The sequence below is a fragment of the Halichoeres trimaculatus genome, unplaced genomic scaffold (assembly GCF_033239565.1).
Source record: "Halichoeres trimaculatus isolate MK-OKI-2021-1 unplaced genomic scaffold, fHalTri1.1 fHalTri1_scaffold_22, whole genome shotgun sequence".
NCBI classification, from domain to species: Eukaryota; Metazoa; Chordata; class Actinopteri; order Labriformes; family Labridae; genus Halichoeres; species Halichoeres trimaculatus.
In genome coordinates, this window is record NW_027437200.1 from 2611736 (window position 1) to 2630141 (window position 18406).

The 18406-nt window shown below is 41.3% G+C and overlaps 1 protein-coding gene across 2 annotated transcripts in view; it reads left to right on the top strand.

Moving 5' to 3' along the window:
* Window positions 1-18406, top strand: part of arhgap36 (Rho GTPase activating protein 36) — a 68750-nt gene that overhangs the window by 23933 nt on the left and 26411 nt on the right. For both annotated transcript variants that reach the window (XM_074661855.1, XM_074661856.1), the window contains exon 2: window positions 8021-8177. In XM_074661855.1, the coding sequence (XP_074517956.1) occupies window positions 8021-8177 (157 nt within the window). The remainder of the gene's footprint in view (window positions 1-8020; window positions 8178-18406) is intronic.

Sequence of the window (18406 nt, forward strand, 5' to 3'; positions counted from 1 at the left end):
TCTTTAACAAACTGCATCACAGTTAACAAACTAAAGGGTAAAACACAAGCTAAATGCTAAGACATCAGCTAAATGCTAAAACAAAGAATAAGGGCTAAAATAAGGGCTAAAGGCTAAGACATCAGCTAAATGCTACAACAAACGATAAAGTTTAAAACATGGGCTAAAAGCTAAAACATCAGCTAATGGCTAAAGCATAGGCTAAAGGCTACAACAAAGGCTAAAGCACAGTCTATAGGCTAAAACACAGACTCAAGGCTTAAACACGGGCTAAAATATGGGCTAAAAGCTAAGCTAAAACAAAGACTACTGGCCAACACTTGGGCAAAAGGCTTAAACACAAGTGAAAGGCTAAGACACTGGCTAAAAGCTAATGCAAAGGCTAAGGGCTAAAACATAGACTTAAGGTAAAACACAAGCTAAAGGCTTAGACAACGGCTAAAAGCTAAAACAAAAGGCTAAGGGCTAAAACAAAGGCCAATGACTTGAACACAGGTATAGGGGCCAAAACACAAGCCAAAGGCCAAGAAACTGCCCAAAACCTAAACCAAAGGCTGAGGGCCTAAACATGGACTAAAGGCTAAAACACAGTCTTGAGGCTAAAATACAAGCTAAAGGCTTAGACACCAGCTAAAAGCTAAAACAAAAGCTAAGGGCTAAAACATGGGCTAAAGGCTAAAACACAGACTAAGGCTCAAACACATACTCAAGGCTAAGACACCTGCTAAAAGCTAAAACAAAGGCTGAGGGCTAAAACATGGGCTAAAGGCTAAAACACAGAGGTAAGGCTGAAACCCCAAATTAAAGCTAAAAACAAAGGCCAAAGGCTGAAATACAGAGCCATGACAAAGAGCAAAGGCTAAAATATGGGCTAAAGGCCAACACACAGGCTTAAGGTTAAAACCAAGCTCGAGGCTAAAACACTGGCTATGAAGGATTAAACAAAGGCTGAAGGCTAAATCATGGGTTAAAGATTAAAACCAGGCTAAAGTCTAAAATATGGGCTAAATGCTAAAACAGGGGTTAAAGGATCAGATACAGGCTAATGGCTTTAACAAGAGCTTAAGGCTAAAACACGGGCCAAACTGTTTGTAATAATGTCCATTCCAACAGTTATTCTGCAGTGGTCTGTTCAAACTTGAGAGTCCATCAATAAAATGAAGAGTGAGGTTACGTTAGCTCTGATTGGTGAGGTTGGAGTTGGTAGATGAGCTCTGGTAGGACAGAACCAGGATTCACTGAATCTCCTGAATTCTTTGCAGATGGTAGAAATGAAGCAAAAAGCAGAATGAGGTCAGAGTTTGTGCTCCAGTGGTTTATTTATATCCACATAAAGAGCCGTGTGTGAACGTATTGAGTGTAACTGATGAAGCAGCAGAGCCTTTAGGGCTGCAGGAGAAGAGGATTAAAGAGGGAGAACATACTGTACAGTATATAACGACCCACAGAAACACAGAAAACAGGATTTTGCCTGACATCCTGCCAGGAAATTTAGAGAAGATGGCTTATCTGTGGCTTTCTGTGTGAGTTAGGAGGAAACAGTTTCATTTGAAGTGAGAATTCAGTGTTTCCATGTGTGTAAATCACAGGAAAGAGTTTCTTTGTGATGGTTTCAGTCAGAGAAATCACATCGTCCTGCTGAAAATGAAAAGTACTTAACAGGAAACCTAAGAGAGGAGAGAGAAATTAAAATAATCTTTTTAATAATGAAAATGTATATAAATCCCAGAGGCTATGATTATCATTTCATTCATTCATGGATTATAAACAACCTCATCACTTCTCCTGATGAACGAGAGTCAACAATCTCATCTGTTTCCATCTCATTAGCAGGGTTTTACCCAGAAATAAGGCGTGAAAGGCCAAAGAGTGAAACATAATGAAGAGACACACTCAGGGAGGAGACAAACACCTGGTCAGGTTCACCACAGCTGGAGGAGAGGTGAGGAAGACAGGGAGGATGTTAACAGGTAGTTAAAAAGAAAGGAAGAAGATCTGAATGATACAGGAAGCAGATAGAACTCCATATAAGTCCTGTGTCTTGTCACAGATTATAAAAAGCATTAGCATTGTCTTCCTAAGCTGAGACAAAAGTAGAGATTAATGCTTTTATCTGTTACTCCTTCCTCACCTGTGCGAGCTAAAGCAGCTTAGCTTTTAAAGCGCTTCCTCTGAAAGCTCTCTGCTGCCTCTTCAGCTCCAAATTTCAGGAGATTAGATCATTTATACAGCTCACAGCGATGACAGCAGATTAACCACTTTAATTCTGATTTAACTGTAGACACGTCAGCCCCTCAGTATTAAACATTAGCAGGTGGATCCAGCTTCTGGCTCTGTGTTGGGACCATTGTTTGAGTGGATGACGTTACAACAGATTTCAAACAAGCGGAGAGTTTTAGGATGACGATTCCATTCTTTTTTTTTTGTTCATGTTGTGAGTGGTTCCTCCAGGAACATCCCGACCACACGACATGTTGAGCCTGCAACTGGCAGACTGGCAGACATATCTGTTACACCTAGATCTACAAAAAGCCTCTTGGACCCATGCCGTTGCACCAACAGGAAGTCTTTTGTTTAAGATTTCTTGCGTTAAGAAGATAATCTGCCCTCCAAAACAAATGCACATTTTAAAAAGACTCACATCTGTAAGTAGGGATGGGTACTGAATTATGTACTTTTTTGGGTACCGACCAAATTATGTCAGAAGTACCGGGTATCGATTCCTGTAGAGTCAAAAGGTCCCATGTTTAGGTACCTAAATGCATCCTTGTGACCGTGAGGGAGTGGAAGAGTAGGTGTTTTTCCATGCTGGACATGAACACAGCATTTCAAGGTTATATATTAAAGAATAAATATGTTAAATTGTAAAAAAATATATATTTTATTGTTAAACAATTTAATATTTTTTACCACATAACCACAAAATAGTACAGAAAACTGGTACCGTTGAGTACCGTTACCGATTTCCAGGTACCGGGTATCGGTACCGTATCGTTTCAAATGTGTAAGGTACCCATCCCTATCTGTAAGACAGTAGGTGATGGTGCTCATGGGAAATGGAGTCCAAGACAATGTCCCACTGGTACCCTTCTGTTGGGGTGCCTGAAGTCCGTTGGGGAAAGTATTGTCACTTCCTGTGTGACAGCAGCTGCTGTATTTCTCCTGGTGGCACACAGCCTTCTCTGAAACAAAGCTTGATTGTTCTTTGTAACAAAAAGCCACATGCTAACCACAAAGAAAACAAATTGCAGGATTTCTTTTATCATTGCTCTTTGTTTACTGTGTCACGTTTTTCTTCTTCGTTGGATTTATTAGCGGGGTACACTGTGTCGCGCTGCTATGCTGTCACACTATTATGTAACTGACACAGCTATCAGCATCTGGCTTACATGCCGCCTACCACAAGGGGGCACAGACGGCCGTGGAAATGCAAGCGGGATTGGGCTTTAGAGATCAAACCTTTACCGAACGTACCAATCCATACCAGACTGCCAGGTGGACACGGGGCTTTAGACTAAAACTGGGACAGGTCCCAAAGTAATAGACCTGTACCATCCCATGGCGTATTTAGAAAAAAATTGAACATACCTGAAAGATCCTGCTGACTTTTTTTGGTTTTCATGTTGTCATCCCTAAGAGTCACTCGTTTGGCTCCTTTGACTCAAACATAGCTGTCCATCATCGCAACTATCATCAAGCCGGCTTCATCTATGCGCTCTTGACAGGGAAGCTACAATTTCTGGATCACATTGATTGGAAAAATTGAACAATAAAATCAAAATCAGCCCGTATGAAAAGCAAACAGATTTTCTTTTATTTGTTATCATTTCAAAAAGGAAAAACGGAAAACAAACTATTTTTCTATGTTTTCTTTTGTTACTCATAAGTGCATATCATTTGAACAAATGATGAATGGATTCCCGTGGCAGCCATCTTTGGTTGTAAACTCAGGGGTGGTCTGGATCCCCCGACTTCCCAGGAGGAAATTCAGACCTTGGAGGTGTTCAAGTTGAAATTTCCCACTCATAGCTCCTAAACTCTGACTTCAGAGTACAAATACACCACACCATCAGTCCAAGAAAAACACTACCACTTCTGACCACAGGGGTCACTGTATTTAACTTTGAACATATAGTCCTCACAGAGACTTAAAGGGTAGGGTAGCAATCCCCCAAAGGCTCAGATGTCTCTCAAACACTACTGCCATTGGAAAGCTTGGTTCCTGTAAGGATAGCAGATGTGTAAAGCCCTTAGTAGAAGCACACAGCTTTGGTTACGTGGATAAAGACACGTTTGTTTCGGATTTGTTTGAGTAGATTGTTCTCCCTTGTCCTTTCTTCCTGTATATTGATGTTTGTCATGTGGTTTGAGCTGTGCTCTGTCCTGGTACCAACCACCACCAAAGACCTGTTCCTCAGTGGCTGAAGTTTCTATCATCAGATTATTGGCTGTCTTTGAAAACCCGCTCCATTAACAGAACTAAATCTTAGATTAATTTTATGGATTTAGATTTAGAAATATGTCATTTAACTTTTTTTTTTTTTTTTTTTTTTACTTCTTAGCTTCGATAAAAACCTCATGTTTGTGTTTCTGCAGACCACCAAGTTCCCTGTTGGTGTTTTTGGCTGAAAAACAATCAGATCAGATGTGGTTTCAGTCTCTGCGCATTTCTTCAGCATTTCACAGGAAAAATGTAATGTTGTTTTTTTATATTCTCCACTTAACGAAGAAAACAAAGAAGCCAAGCAAAACTGAAAGACCACCACATGTCCCCTGCTCACTGCTTGTGGGTTACCCTTTATTCACCTCCATCTGAGCTGAGGAGATAAACACCAGATGACGTGAAGTTGAGACTCCTCTCCCAAATGTCAGCTCTAACCAAGGATATTTCAGTTCCCATGCTGTTATCTTCCCCTCAGCGCTCTGAAACGATGTATGTGACCCATTCTGAGGCCCCACAATCCTCTGTGGACGCCACTGGTCCAGCTTTAACCGCCGCTGTGATCGTCTGCTCAACATTAAGGCCAGAGCAATTTACCCCAATCACGCCGGGCCCTGTGGGCTGAGATTACAGACATGAGACAGTCACACATGGGTGGAAGTAAACATATACACTCATATAGAGTGGAAAGCGCATTCAGAGGCGGGCGGTTATTGTAAATGAGCGTGAAAGGTCAGCATATTTCAGGATGCAGACTGAGGTACCGCTGAAGGGAACCTTACTTTAGCGTACAGGGATTGAGCCCTGGTTCTAGACTAAATCACATTTTAATCCAGGATCTATTGAAATAGTTTTCTTAGATATGGATCAATATAGTTTCAGACTTGTCCTAGTCTTAATTTAAATAATCTGCTGCCTGGAGGAAGACTAGAGCTAATCCAGGTCTAAATGAACACCAGAGGCGGGTTTAACTTCAGAGTACAGGCTGAATGCTTCACTGTGCATGGTGAAAATTGATTACTTTCACTACATCAATGGTGACCTGAGCTGCAACACTGCACTGGAGAAAATTTCACTGTAAAGTAATGGTAAAAATACTGGCAACTCTACTGCCAGTATTGTACCATTACGTTATGTTTGTTGTGATAGTGTTATAGAACCTGTAAATGAGAAGGAAATGCAGTGGATGTAAGACCCTGCTGTACATTGAGATGTTACACTGCAGAGACCCAGGCTGTCTGTGCTCCACATGGCATGCACTGACTGTCTGTGCTCCACATGGCACACAATGACTGTCTGTGCTCCACATGGCATTCACTGACTGTCTGTGCTCCACATGGCATTCACTGACTGTCTGTGCTCCAGATGTAATTCATTGACTGTCTGTGCCCCACATGGCATTCACTGACTGTCCATGCTCCACATGGCATTCACTGACTGTCTGTGCTCCACATGGCATTCATTGACTGTCTGTCATTCATATGGCATTCACTGACTGTATGTGCTTCAAATGGCATTCACTGACTGTCTGTGCTCCACATGGCACGCACTGACTGTCTGTGCTTCATATGGCATATACTGACTGTATGTGCTCCACATAGCACGCACCAACTGTCTGTGCTCACGGAACAAATACTGTAAAACAACAGTAAATACTGGAAGCAGGATTCCCAGTATTACACCCTCATTTCACACTCACATACTGTAATACAATTTACAGTAATGTTCTTTCAACATAAATTACAGTACATACACTGTTAACGCCAGAAAACTACTGAAATTCACTTTTGTTAAAGTTTTTTAAACACTTTTTTTTCCTCACTCCATGCAAGGTCATGGGTCAAACTCCTGTTCCACACACACAACTAAAACTTATGGTAGAAATATTCCACCCCAGGTTTTCAGAGCACCCTCACCTTTGCAACCAAAGGAAACAGTTTATCTGAAGTCAACTAACATCTCAGAAAGCAATTTAGTGTGAATTAAGTTAAACCAGGTTAGTTTAGTCCTGGTTTTATCCAAACCCTGGATGTGAAACTGGCCGAAAGTGTCCTTACAGCAGCTGAATAGATCGGTTTAAAATGTGGTACAGAGATTCATGGTTCCCTGACGATACATCATAGTGACTTTGGTCTCTGTCAGACTTCTCTTACATGATGAATAGACTTATCCTCCTCCGGCTGATTGAAGCGAACTCCGACCTGCAGCAGAAGGATCTGAATGAAGGGTTTGTTCCTGGAGGAAGAGAAGGTCAAATGAAAACAGTCATGTCGTCTTTATCCTCCTGAACATCCTCTTCAAAGCGTCTCCTCCCTCCAGATCAACGTGTGAACTCTCATGTTTATTGAAAGCAGAAAGTGTTTATGTGATTGAAGCTTCAGTTCCAGACCACAGGGGGCAAAAGTTCAGCAGATTTGAGTAGCTTCCAGACGTCCTCAGAGGGGAATAGTTGGAAAAATTATTCTGAGCGAACATCAGCTCTGCTTTATTTATTTGTCAGTATGTTGCGTAGCAGCGTTCAGTCAAAGATGAATGGATTTCACAAGACCTCTAAGCCCTGCTGTAAACAATAGATCCTGAGAATCAGAGAGCAGTGAAGAGGTTTGGATCCCTTAATGAAATCATTACTAAGAGTCTTTAGAAATAAATCCTCAGATATTAAGACTTTCACTACATGCTCTGATGTTTCTGACTTTTCATTTCTCAAAGGTGTATTCTGAATCAGCAGCTAACGTCCCAAAGTTCATCTTCTCATTTTGGTCCAAATCCAAAAAAAGCCCAGACCCCAAAAAACTTGGCAGCCAGACAAACCAGATAAAATCAACATGTTTTTTTTTCTAACTCTTGGTGAACTCCTTCAGGGCCCAATACCAAAAGAAAAAAACACTGAGAAGGGGTCTGATCCAGTTCAGAGAGGACTACAAGTCCTCAGTCAAATTTGAATAAAAGAAGACACAGACTTTAAGACGGCACATGTGGAAAAATGATTATGATTTTGTGAAATCCTTAAAAAATTTGCAAGAACCATGAGAAACTTTTAAGAGGTCCTGAAAAAAAACCAAACTTTTTGCAAGATCCCCAAATACTTTAAAATCCTGGAAAATTTTAGGGGGACCCTGGTCACCTTTTGCTAAGTCCTGTGAAACTTTTAAAAGATTCCAAAATAAACTTTTGCATTGAGGAGCTTGTAAAGTCATACAAACATTTTTGAGCTCTGGAGAAAGTGTCTCAAGATCTCAGGGCACTTTTAAAAAACTGTAGCAAACATTTTTGACTTCTTGGAAAATATGGGGGAAACTTTTGAGAGATTTTAAGTAACTTTTGCAAAATCCTAAAAAAGTTTTCAAGACCCCAAGAAACTGAGTTCAAAGTAATCTGAATAAAAATATTTTGCCTGACCACTCAAGAGTTTCTGGGGGTCTTGATAACATTTGTTGCGATCAACCCAAACATGCTTCCCCCCCCCCCCCCCCCCCCCCCCCGACTCCTCTGGGTTTCTACAGGACGTTGGTTCAAATGAAGAGCTGTTGGTATATGTGATCAGACTTTTTAAAAGGCTTGTCTCTCCGTCTCCTGTAGGGGGACCACACGTGGGCCACCATGCTGGGTCAGAGTGTGCGGTTGCAGCCGGTGCCCATCCAGAGCCTGTCTGAGCTGGAGCGAGCGCGGTTACAGGAAGTCGCCCTGTATCATCTGGAGGAGAGAGACCTGGACTTCAAGATCAGCATCCCCAAAGGTAAACCAAGCAGTCCTGAGAGAGCAGCTCTTTGTACAAGTTGAGGTTTTACTCTCCAGGTTCTGAAATCAGATTCATCTGGTTTTCCTGGTGTCAGGTCCTTCAGGCTTGTTTTCAGAGTCCCTCAGAGGTTGGAAAGGCTTTCAAAGGCTATTGAGTCTCTGAAGAGACTTAGTCCAAGGCCAAAACATGAAAAGAGTTCTGTGAGTCCAGGACCGGCTGTGGGGGCTCTGAGTGCTCATGTTTCTTGTTAGGAGAATCAACTCTGCCATGGGCTGTATCCCAAATCACCCCTGCACTGCAAAAAACTGAAATTCCATCAACTGTTTTTGTCTTATTTTTACTAGAAAATGTCTTTATAGATTTAATATGAGCCACATTTACCTGACCAGTCCAAAAAATGTCTCATTTCAAGTTATATAAAGAAAATAATGAGGTCTGAATTTTCTTGTAACAAATCTGCCAATGGAACGAGAAAAAAGTTACTTGTATTGAAACATTATTCTAGCTTTAAGCAAATTTTTGAGCATTTTTTTTACTTGTGACAATTATTTGATAACAATAATTACTAACAAATAATATAATATAAAATAAATAATAAATAAATAAACAACAATAAAATAAAATATATTATAAATAATAATTTTTAATAACAAATTTTGTCTGATTTTCACCATTCAAATTTTAAACTATTCAACATCTGGAGATGTGTTCTTTGACTTTTCTAACCCCTTACCTTTAAACTTTTGGATGTATTCAGCTTTCTCTGAAAAAAAAAATCTCATCTGAAATGAAAGAGAACCTGTTCCTTTTCCTCCTAAATTTTCCTCTTTTTTGAAATGTTATTACTTCAGCATAATTCCACTTACAGACTTCGTTTTAATTTAAAATGTTCACTGATCTTTCACCTCTTCATGTACGATACAACTTTTAAGATATCTCTAACGATTTTTGAGATTTAACTATTTAAGCAACATAAACTTTTCAGGTTTTTCACTCAAACCTCAGCTCTTAGAGTGCAGAACTTCTTTAGTTAGAGTGGAGGAGCCTGCTGCTGAGACTTTTCAACTTTATCAAACAAATTGTATTGTTTGGCTCTCAGAACTTTCAAAACACATTGTTGTGTTCATCAGAGTCTCCAGATTCTCACGATGTAATCGCTTTTCTGATAGCCCTCATGGTTGCCCCATAGCTACAGGAAATTCTCACCCTACGTTTTGCTTGTTCATCGTCTGTCTCAGATAGAAGTTATTAAACAGGTGCAGCTCTCCACAGCCTAACGAGCAGGTTACCATGGAAACCTTCATCTCACTTAGCTGTGTATACTAACCAGACAAAACATTCAGTAACAAAGACACACATATGTGTGCTCTTTCTGTCACTCACACATCCCAGACCTTTACATGCAGTGACATACTGATATTCCCATCACTGCTTCAGTTACTTATAATACCATACCTCCCTCTTTAAATGAAACTACATGCTCCACTATTCATACAACTTATTCCCACAGCTTATAAAACTCAAACTACTTCTTCTTCCTCTATTACTACTGCTACTTTAACCTCTGTAATTTTTTTTCCTATTTCTGCTACTTCTTCTTTTCTCCTTTTCACATTTTCAGCTCTGGTTCACTGCTTGTAGCATTTGTTTTTCATTTTCATTCTTCATCTTCAGCATTTCAATGCATTTGCTGCAAGGAAATGCAACTTCTCTAGTTCAGGCTGTCATCCTTGTGAGACACACCGCGAGGAGCCTGGACGCTGTTAGTGAATGTGAGGAATGAGCCTGGAGCAGGAAGACGCCGGGTTAACCCCGTGTGCTTGGTCTGGACACATGTGGGAGCAATCCAGGCTGTCAGATGTGATAAGAGAGGGCAGAGGACTGGCTGGGGTTATATGGAAGAAGAAATCACTGATACCACTTGAGGTGTTTCACAGCAGAGCGGCTCACACGCTCATGGTTGTATCTCCAGGGTTTCTTTTAGGGCAAATGTGAAGCATCTAAATATAGAGCCCAAATTTCACAAACAAACCAGTGAGGAGGCTCTTGAATGTGTTTCAGAGACATTCTTGTTTTTCTGATGCTGAGATAAGCTTGTCTCTCAGCCAGGATGGATGATTTTTGTTCTCTTTCTTTGGAAAAGACACAAAAAAAGTCTCACAGAAAGCCAGAGCTAAAGAACATCTCACTCCCCAGCTCTGAAAGCTGTCTTTGGAAGAAAAATGACTTTATGTTTTGGCCAAATTCAGCGTTGAAGGAAAGAGGGGTTTTTTCATCCATAGTCTCTGACAGTTTTTCAGTTTGAGATCATCTGAGAATCAGGTAAATGGATAAAAGTTTGTTCCAGCACCTTTGGCTCTTTTTGCTGAATTTTTGATACCTTTATAAATTTTCGCTAGACGCTGAATAACTTTCTAAAAACCTTGACAGAACCGGGAAACCTCACAAGATCCAGAGAAACTTTGGGACCACATAAGAACTCAAGTGAGGCCTCGAGAAACTTTTTAACATCCTGGCAAACCTGTGGGACACCACCTGGGGACTTGCACCCCAGGACATCAGTACACCAATGAAATTCACTGTTCAACTATAACAGAAAGCACACAACTCTAATAACACCCACAAGACAAGAAAACCCAATTTCCAAAATATAAAATAAGAAGAGTGATATAAGGGCCTTGCCACAAGAAATAAACAAGGACAGGGCTGGGGGTTTACCACGGCAGCAGTAACAAAAAGGGGGAGGATCCATAAACTGCACAGCACCCATGACACAGCAAACCTAAAGCAAAAAAAGGACCATCACCAGGAACCTGCTGCAGCTCCAGGGCCCTCACCTGTCAAACAAAAAGAGAAAACACAATTTAAAAACATGCGACAATGGCGGCCTTCCTACCACCATAAACATTAAACATTAACCACCCAAACCAAAATAACCCAAAACTAAACAAGAAATTATCAAAATAGATAACTAAGTTATTTATCAAAAAAATGTAAAGCACCTATCAAGACCAAAAGAACTGAAACTTCACAATATATATATGTCATGGTTTGGGCTTTTGGTTTGTATAGAGCACATGGAACACAGAGACTATATAGACAGGGAGTGATGAGCAAAAGTGTGAAACAAGACACAGGTGAAACACATGAGGAGTAATCAACAAGGAGGGAAACACAAGGAGAAGCAAACCAAACACAGGGGGGGGTATTCCACGAAGCTGGCTAAAGAAGGCTGGGCTATCGCCGGTAAGCGTGGCTTGAATAAGCTGCCACTTCAATCTTAGCTGCAAGTCGTTCCACTAACGAGGCTCAGCTGATTTTCAGAGACGCTTATTCAAGCCAGGCTGATCTAAGCTGTGGCTAAGCGCGCGTCCGCGGTAGATAAAAAGCCCCGACGTGTCGATTATCGAAATGACCAAATCATGTCAAAACCGAGAGCGGAGATGTTTCCCTCAGCGGAGAAAAAACTCCTCATGGAGTCGTATGATGACTACAAAGTAAAAATCACATAAAAGGGTGACACGGTGGCAATAATTAAAGCCAGAGACGCTGCTGGTTCAAGAATATCATGCTTTTGTGTCAAATCAACACTGACTGTTTCTGCTGAGTTTGATGACCCTTTTTCTTCTCACTCTGAAGCTCCTCACACTGCTGTGGCCCAGAGGAGATTGGTCTTGATTAAATTAAAGCTGTTCATATATATAGGCCTATATACTTCATGTGGTGATGTTTCATCAAACACTGACTAAAACAGCAGAAAAAGACATGTAGATGAGATGTCATTTTTTTTTATTAGAGATGATTCAGCTGTCAGATAAGATGTGTCAGTGATACAGTGCTTTATATTTAAATAAGGAGGAAGACACAAAGTTATATCACCATGTGGAATCACCTTCACATTATCATCATGATCAGAACGGACCGCCGGTAAAGGAGGGTATTTCTATGGAAAATTGTGGCTGTTGTCACCTTTTATATCATCAGACAATTTGTGCCTTTATTCTGTTATATGTTGACTGTACTTTGAGGGTGACAGAAGAAAGAAAATCAGATCATTTCAAATAGGTACCACAAGTGGGATCGAACCCACGCCGCAAATAAAGCGTGAATCACCGTACGTCTGTGCCCTCCTCTCTAACCTCTCAGCCACCAACTTTCCTACCATATGGATGGACAGTCTAGTATCTGACATGTCTTGACTCACGGTTATTCCAGTCTAGTATAACTGGGGCGGTTCACCTGTCAAAGGATCACGCAGGTGTCCTAAGGCAAGCTCAGGGAGGACGGAAACCTCCCGTGGAGCTGAAGGACAAAAGCTTGCTTGATCTTGATTTTCAGTATGAATACGGACCGTGAAAGCGGAGCCTCACGATCCTCCTGACTTTTTGGGTTTTAAGCAGGTGTCAGAAAAGTTACCAAAAGGTCTCAGTTTATGTTTCTGAACAAGAACATCAAATATTACAGGTATAGATTAATTTAATGTGACACCTGCAGTTCACAGGGCGCCTTTCAGAAGCCGGTCTGACCTTCTCTGAGACGCAGATAAGGTAAGCCTGACGTTTAGCCTGACCAGGACCAGGCTAGTCGCATTGGCTAATTTACCATGGTTACCAAGCCACGCTAGCCCTAAGCCTCGTTTGTGGAACCCAACTCTCGCTAAAGTTAGCCAGGCTAACCCAAATAAGCCAGGCTTTGAGCTAAGCCAGCTTCGTGGAATACCCCCAGGGAAACTCAAGACAGAGACTAAATACATAAAAGACAGTGAAACACTAGAAAAAATCACAAAAAGACACACACATGACAAGAACCAAATCAAAACCACAAAGAACACAAGCTAAGGACAAAAACCGGGAACACAGAACACTCAGGAATAACTAAAATTGACACTGGTGACACAGAAACACAGGACAAACACAGAAATACAAACAAACATGAGAAGACAAACAGAAGAAAACCAAGAAATATACAAACCAAAAAACCCAAACCATGACAATGTATTTAAAGGGGGTAACAAAAAAGTATAAACACTGAGGAAAATATAATAAAAAGTAATAATAATTTAAATAAAGAAAAAGCAAAAGACAATAAAATAAATTGAACTTAACAAATTAATTAAGAGATTAAACATGTTCACTGTATTTATAACCAGAACCAGAAAACAGCTGACACAATGTTCATGAGAGGTCGAAACACACATGTCTGGCTAATGTTGGCAAAATTCTGCCACGGTATACTTGTTGAGCCCATCAGTACATCCCAAACTGACTGATCCAGAGGAGCCAACAAAGAGCCTTCAAAGAGAGTCTGTGTTACTGCCACCAACAAGAGCTAAGTCTCAAATGGCCAAAACTCAAAGGGCCCAAACTCTGAGAGCCTGAATTTGGAGAGCCAAAACTCAAAGAGCCAAAACTCAGAGCCTAAACTATGAGAGCCAAAACTAAAGGAGCCCAAACTGTAAGAGACAAAAGCCAAAGAGCCTAAATTGCAACAGCCAAAACTCAAATCAAACAGCCTAAACTGTGAGAGCCAAAACACAAAGAGCCTAAATTGTGAGAGCCAAAACTCAAAGAGCAAAAACTCAAAGAGCCTAAACTGTGAGAGCCAAAAATCATAGGGCACAAACTCAAAGAGCCTCAATAGTAGCAATGTTCGGAAACAGCAATATGTGACAGTGGTACGGGGAGCAAGAAGGGCGAGTCAAGCAGCAGCAGGAGTAAAGCAAGCAGTTCAGACTCTACAGATGATGGCGACAGGAAATGTAACACACCTACACGAACTCCACAAGACAGCCCAGCTCCAAATCACACCACACTTATAGCACGTGATGTCACACTCTGACACACACTCATTTACTGGCTCTGTAAGAGAGAAAGAGGCCAGCCAGGTAATTAACGGCCACACTGCCTCTTGTGGTAACTTCCCATCTTGCCACTTTTTTTTTTTTTTTTTTTTTTTTTTTTTTCAAATTTAAAAAAAAAAAAACATTTTTTGGGATCCTTGGTAACTTGTAAGATCCCGACACCAGTGGGAATTTCTAAATACTTCTGAAAGGCTTCAAGAAAGCAAGATTGCAAGAAACTTTTAAGAGCCCTGGGAAACTTTTGTAAAGCTCTAGAAAGCTTTTCCACCTCCTGGGAAATTTTGGCATAAACACATGCATTTTTATAGTTGTTCCAACTACACATTCCCAGCTTCAGGTTTTGGGGTTTTTTTTCTACTTTTTCAGAATGTGTTCATCAGAGGACCAGGTTATATGTGTGTTGGACTCTGCTGTCAAAACAGGATGAAGATAACGGGTGTTAACAGGATCAGCTTTACTTTTGCAGCCAGCCTCAAGTGGACACTGAAGGAACTGCACTTTTTTGTGCCTTAGACATTCCTCCTCAGTATTCCTCTGCTGATGTTTCAATGCACATGCATTCCTCCTCCTACTGCTGGATCACTCTCTGCTTTGAAGAAATGTGCATGTGTGACCAGCTGACCTCTTTCTCTGAATTCAGACCAGAAACTGTAAATCTCTCAGACACCTCGTACACTGCAGCCTGAGACGTTCTTCCTCTGTTTGTTGGGGCTAGGGCAGGTCAAAGGTCACTGCTTGGAAACAAAAACAGCTGATTGTAGATGTGATGTGTGTGTGTAGGCTGCTCTCCTCACACTCCACTCCACTCCACTCTTCCCTGGACTCCTCTCTTCTTTCTCAGGGTTGTTAACCTCTGACCCTCTCAGTCTGCTGATTCAGAGTTTATTCACAAGCTCTGACCCACAATCAGGAACAGGTCAACCCTAAATGTTTTGATCTTCAATGAATTTATAAAGTTCTGCAAAGGGCCTTGATTCAACAAAGACTTAAATCTGTGAAAACGTGAGTGATCAAAAACCAAACTGGGTCCCTTCAAAAAACAAAAACCTGGGTGAACGACAATATCAAGCTGCATAAGGACTTAAATGTTAGCTGTAAAGCAAACAGGACAACTAGAAAGTGAAGTGAAGATGTTTAAGGCTCCCCTACTGACTGGGTGAAGTATATCAGATGTGTGAAATGATATATGCCCGAGTTAACTGTTGACTCAAAGCTTTCTGTGTCTCTGCTCATTTAGCAAAGTTCAGCTCATAACTCACTCTCTTTAACCTCAGTTTTTGGTCTCCACCACCTACTAATGTTGATACCTTAGTTTTTCCACTGCTAACTGCTAAAGGGTGTCATCAATAAGGGTTTACAGGGAGCCTGAAGTTTAGATTAGAATTGGGTTTGAAGCCCAAACCCAATTGAAATACTGTATACCAACACCTCAGTCAGAATCAAGAGAATGACACAGAATGGAATTGTATTCAGTTTATCAGAGGTAGAATATTCCTTTTCCTAAACCGATCAAAAGCAAAGTTCTGTCAGGTAAACAATGAAACCGAAGGTTGTTAGGCCGGGTTTTGTCTACACATGCTCTGTCCTGACATAAATGTACAATTCAAGTACAACGTGTTCCCCCAGCCTTTGCCATTGTTGCCAACTTCTTTTTGTTGTTGTTCATAAAGCAGCTAGTGACAAAGCCCTGTTTCCACCAAGTGCTCCGGGTTGGATCAGTACAGCTTGGTACAGGTTGGATCAGTAAAGCCTGATTCTGTTTGTGTTTCTACAGCCAACCGTGCCCTTCTTGGTAGGCTGTGTGTAAGCCAGATGCTGATAGCTGCATCAGCTATGTTGTAGTGTGACGCCATAGCAGCGCAACACAGTTTACTCCGTTAATGAATCGGACAAAGAAGAAAAACATGACACAGTTAATAAAGAACAATGATGAAGACATCCAGCAGGTCGTCTTATCTGTGATTGTCATGTGGCTCTTTGTTACAAAGAACAATCAAGCTTTGTTTCAGAGAAGTCTGTGTGCCACCAGGAGAAATACAGCAGACGCTGTCACACAGGAAGTAACGATTCTTTTGACCAATTCATGATCTGCAGTGTTGTAGCTCCACCTTCTGGGGTCAGATTAGTTTTGTCTGGCACCCCAACAGAGGGGTGGAACAGCTTGTCTCGGTAATTTGGGGATCTGTCCTGGGATTAGTTAGTGAAAACACCATAAAATGTGTGCTGTACCACGACAAACTGAACTGAACCGCCTGGTGGAAACGGGGCTTCACTCTTGTCAATGAGCAGTGGTTGCTGAGCCCCTCCCCTATTCAAAACACTCACATGCAGACGAGTCCTCCTCTCTCACAGTGGTCTCTCCCTACTACAGTTAGAGCAGATTGTGCCTCTTTTGGGTCACTTTTGCTGATACCAAGCTGGTCCCAAATGAGTAGGGTTGATATTTTCACCTTAAAAATAATAACAGAAGAAAGTTCATTTGCAGTTCCAAACATGTGTACAGCGTTTTTTTCACACTTCACGAAGTTATTCCTCTATCCCACAGCGTCTGTGACTATTACATGCAAATGACTTGTTATGCAAATTAGGCGATGGCGTCGGTTAGTAATTTTGGGACAGCCAATAGCAACTTTCCTCACTGAAAAGTTTGCAACACTGGTCTTGGATAGAATAGAATAGAATAGAATAGAATAGAATAGAATAGAATAGAATAGAATAGAATAGAATCCAGGACTGAGCTTCTTCAGCAGTCTGTTCAGTCTCTGTCTCCTGGATCCTGTCTTCTCACAGCAGCTGAAGTTCTGCTAATGTGGCGTTGGTGTCTGATGTTAGCTCTGTTAGCTATGTCTGTGAATAGCATGATGCTACTCTGCCTTCTGGTATCCTTCTGTTGCTGGGTTAGCACAGCTAGCTCGTTCATCTTATTGGAGAGATCTTACGTTCCCAATGACGATGGATGGAAGGACAGGTCCACGTTGTCACTTCACAGCACATCATCCTCACCTCCTCTTCACCTTGTGAGGAAACATCAGGCCTTGGACCAGTTAGCATTGACATGCTACAGGTTGCTAACAGCTGATTTCACATGTAAACAATGCAGCCATGGTTACATGTAGGATCTCCAGACAAACACAGGAGAAAAAATAGTAAAAAATATCACTGAAGACACAACCAGTTTGGTGTCCACGACCAAGAAATGAGCCATACAAAGTAATGATCCACTCCAAATACAAAGATGAAGAAAAAGATGGAAAAATGACAAGAAACAGACAAAGAAGAGAGAGCTGCTGCAACAGGCAGCCACAACGGAGTGGCACCTAGCAAGCTTAGCTTTGCTGTAGACTTTTGTCCACAGCTTCCTGGTCTGCAGTGCTTCCAGTCGGGGCACAACTACTGTGCTAAGTAGATGATACACCTCCATCTTTGATAATCATGCCATGTTTACAGTGATCTGCACGGGTCACACATCTGTAAAACAGGTGTTCTGATTAAATGTAGGGGCACATGTAAACACCAAATCTGAACAGATCATGTCACATGTTAACAGCTGACCTGAGATCTTCAGTCAGAATTATTTTGGGTTTGAATATGAAACTATCAGATCAAAGGAAGTTAGACTTCTGAACTGATGGATTCTCTGATTCGTTATCTTTTTTCAAAGGTGGTCCATAATTTTAAGTTTTTGATTTAGTTTACATAGAAGCTGAGTTGAAACCACAGTTTTGGATGTCCTGGTAATTTTTTTTTTTTTTTTAATCTTTGAACACATTGCTCTGTCAGAAATGTTAAATCTCTCTTTTTCATATCCAGCTCTGCTGAGCTCACTGTCAAAAACTGTTTCTTCCTTTCTCCAGCAGAGCAGTTTTCGTTCTGTCTTTGCGGGATGTGAAGCTTTACTGGAATATTTATCAAATACCACCAGGGTCTTGAGGTTACTCAGAGTGTCACAGTGGAGGACGCGCACCCTGAGGGAACATGATCCCTGTGCTGACTCTAAACCCTCAAAAAGTCAAATGTGAGACCTTGAGAGAGGATAGAGATCTGCAGATCATTTCCCCGTCTCATAAAGACTTCTTGTTTGTTTTTCCCTTTTTTGCAAAAAGCATCGCACATCCTGTGAGACCTCTCCGTCCCTGTCCTTCTTCACTTTTGGGAAGTCTTCCCGTTCAGTCTTAAGATGACTGATTGCTTTATCTTCAGGGATTAATGTTCCCTGTTTCCCATCAGGTCAGAGTTCAGACGTCACACACAGGGGGAAGAGGAGGAATCAGAACCTGATCACTACTTCTCAGCTCCGTCTGTCAGATGTTTTCAGGACTATGGACTTCTGTGGACCACTTGGATGATTAAGAAACAAAAACTCATG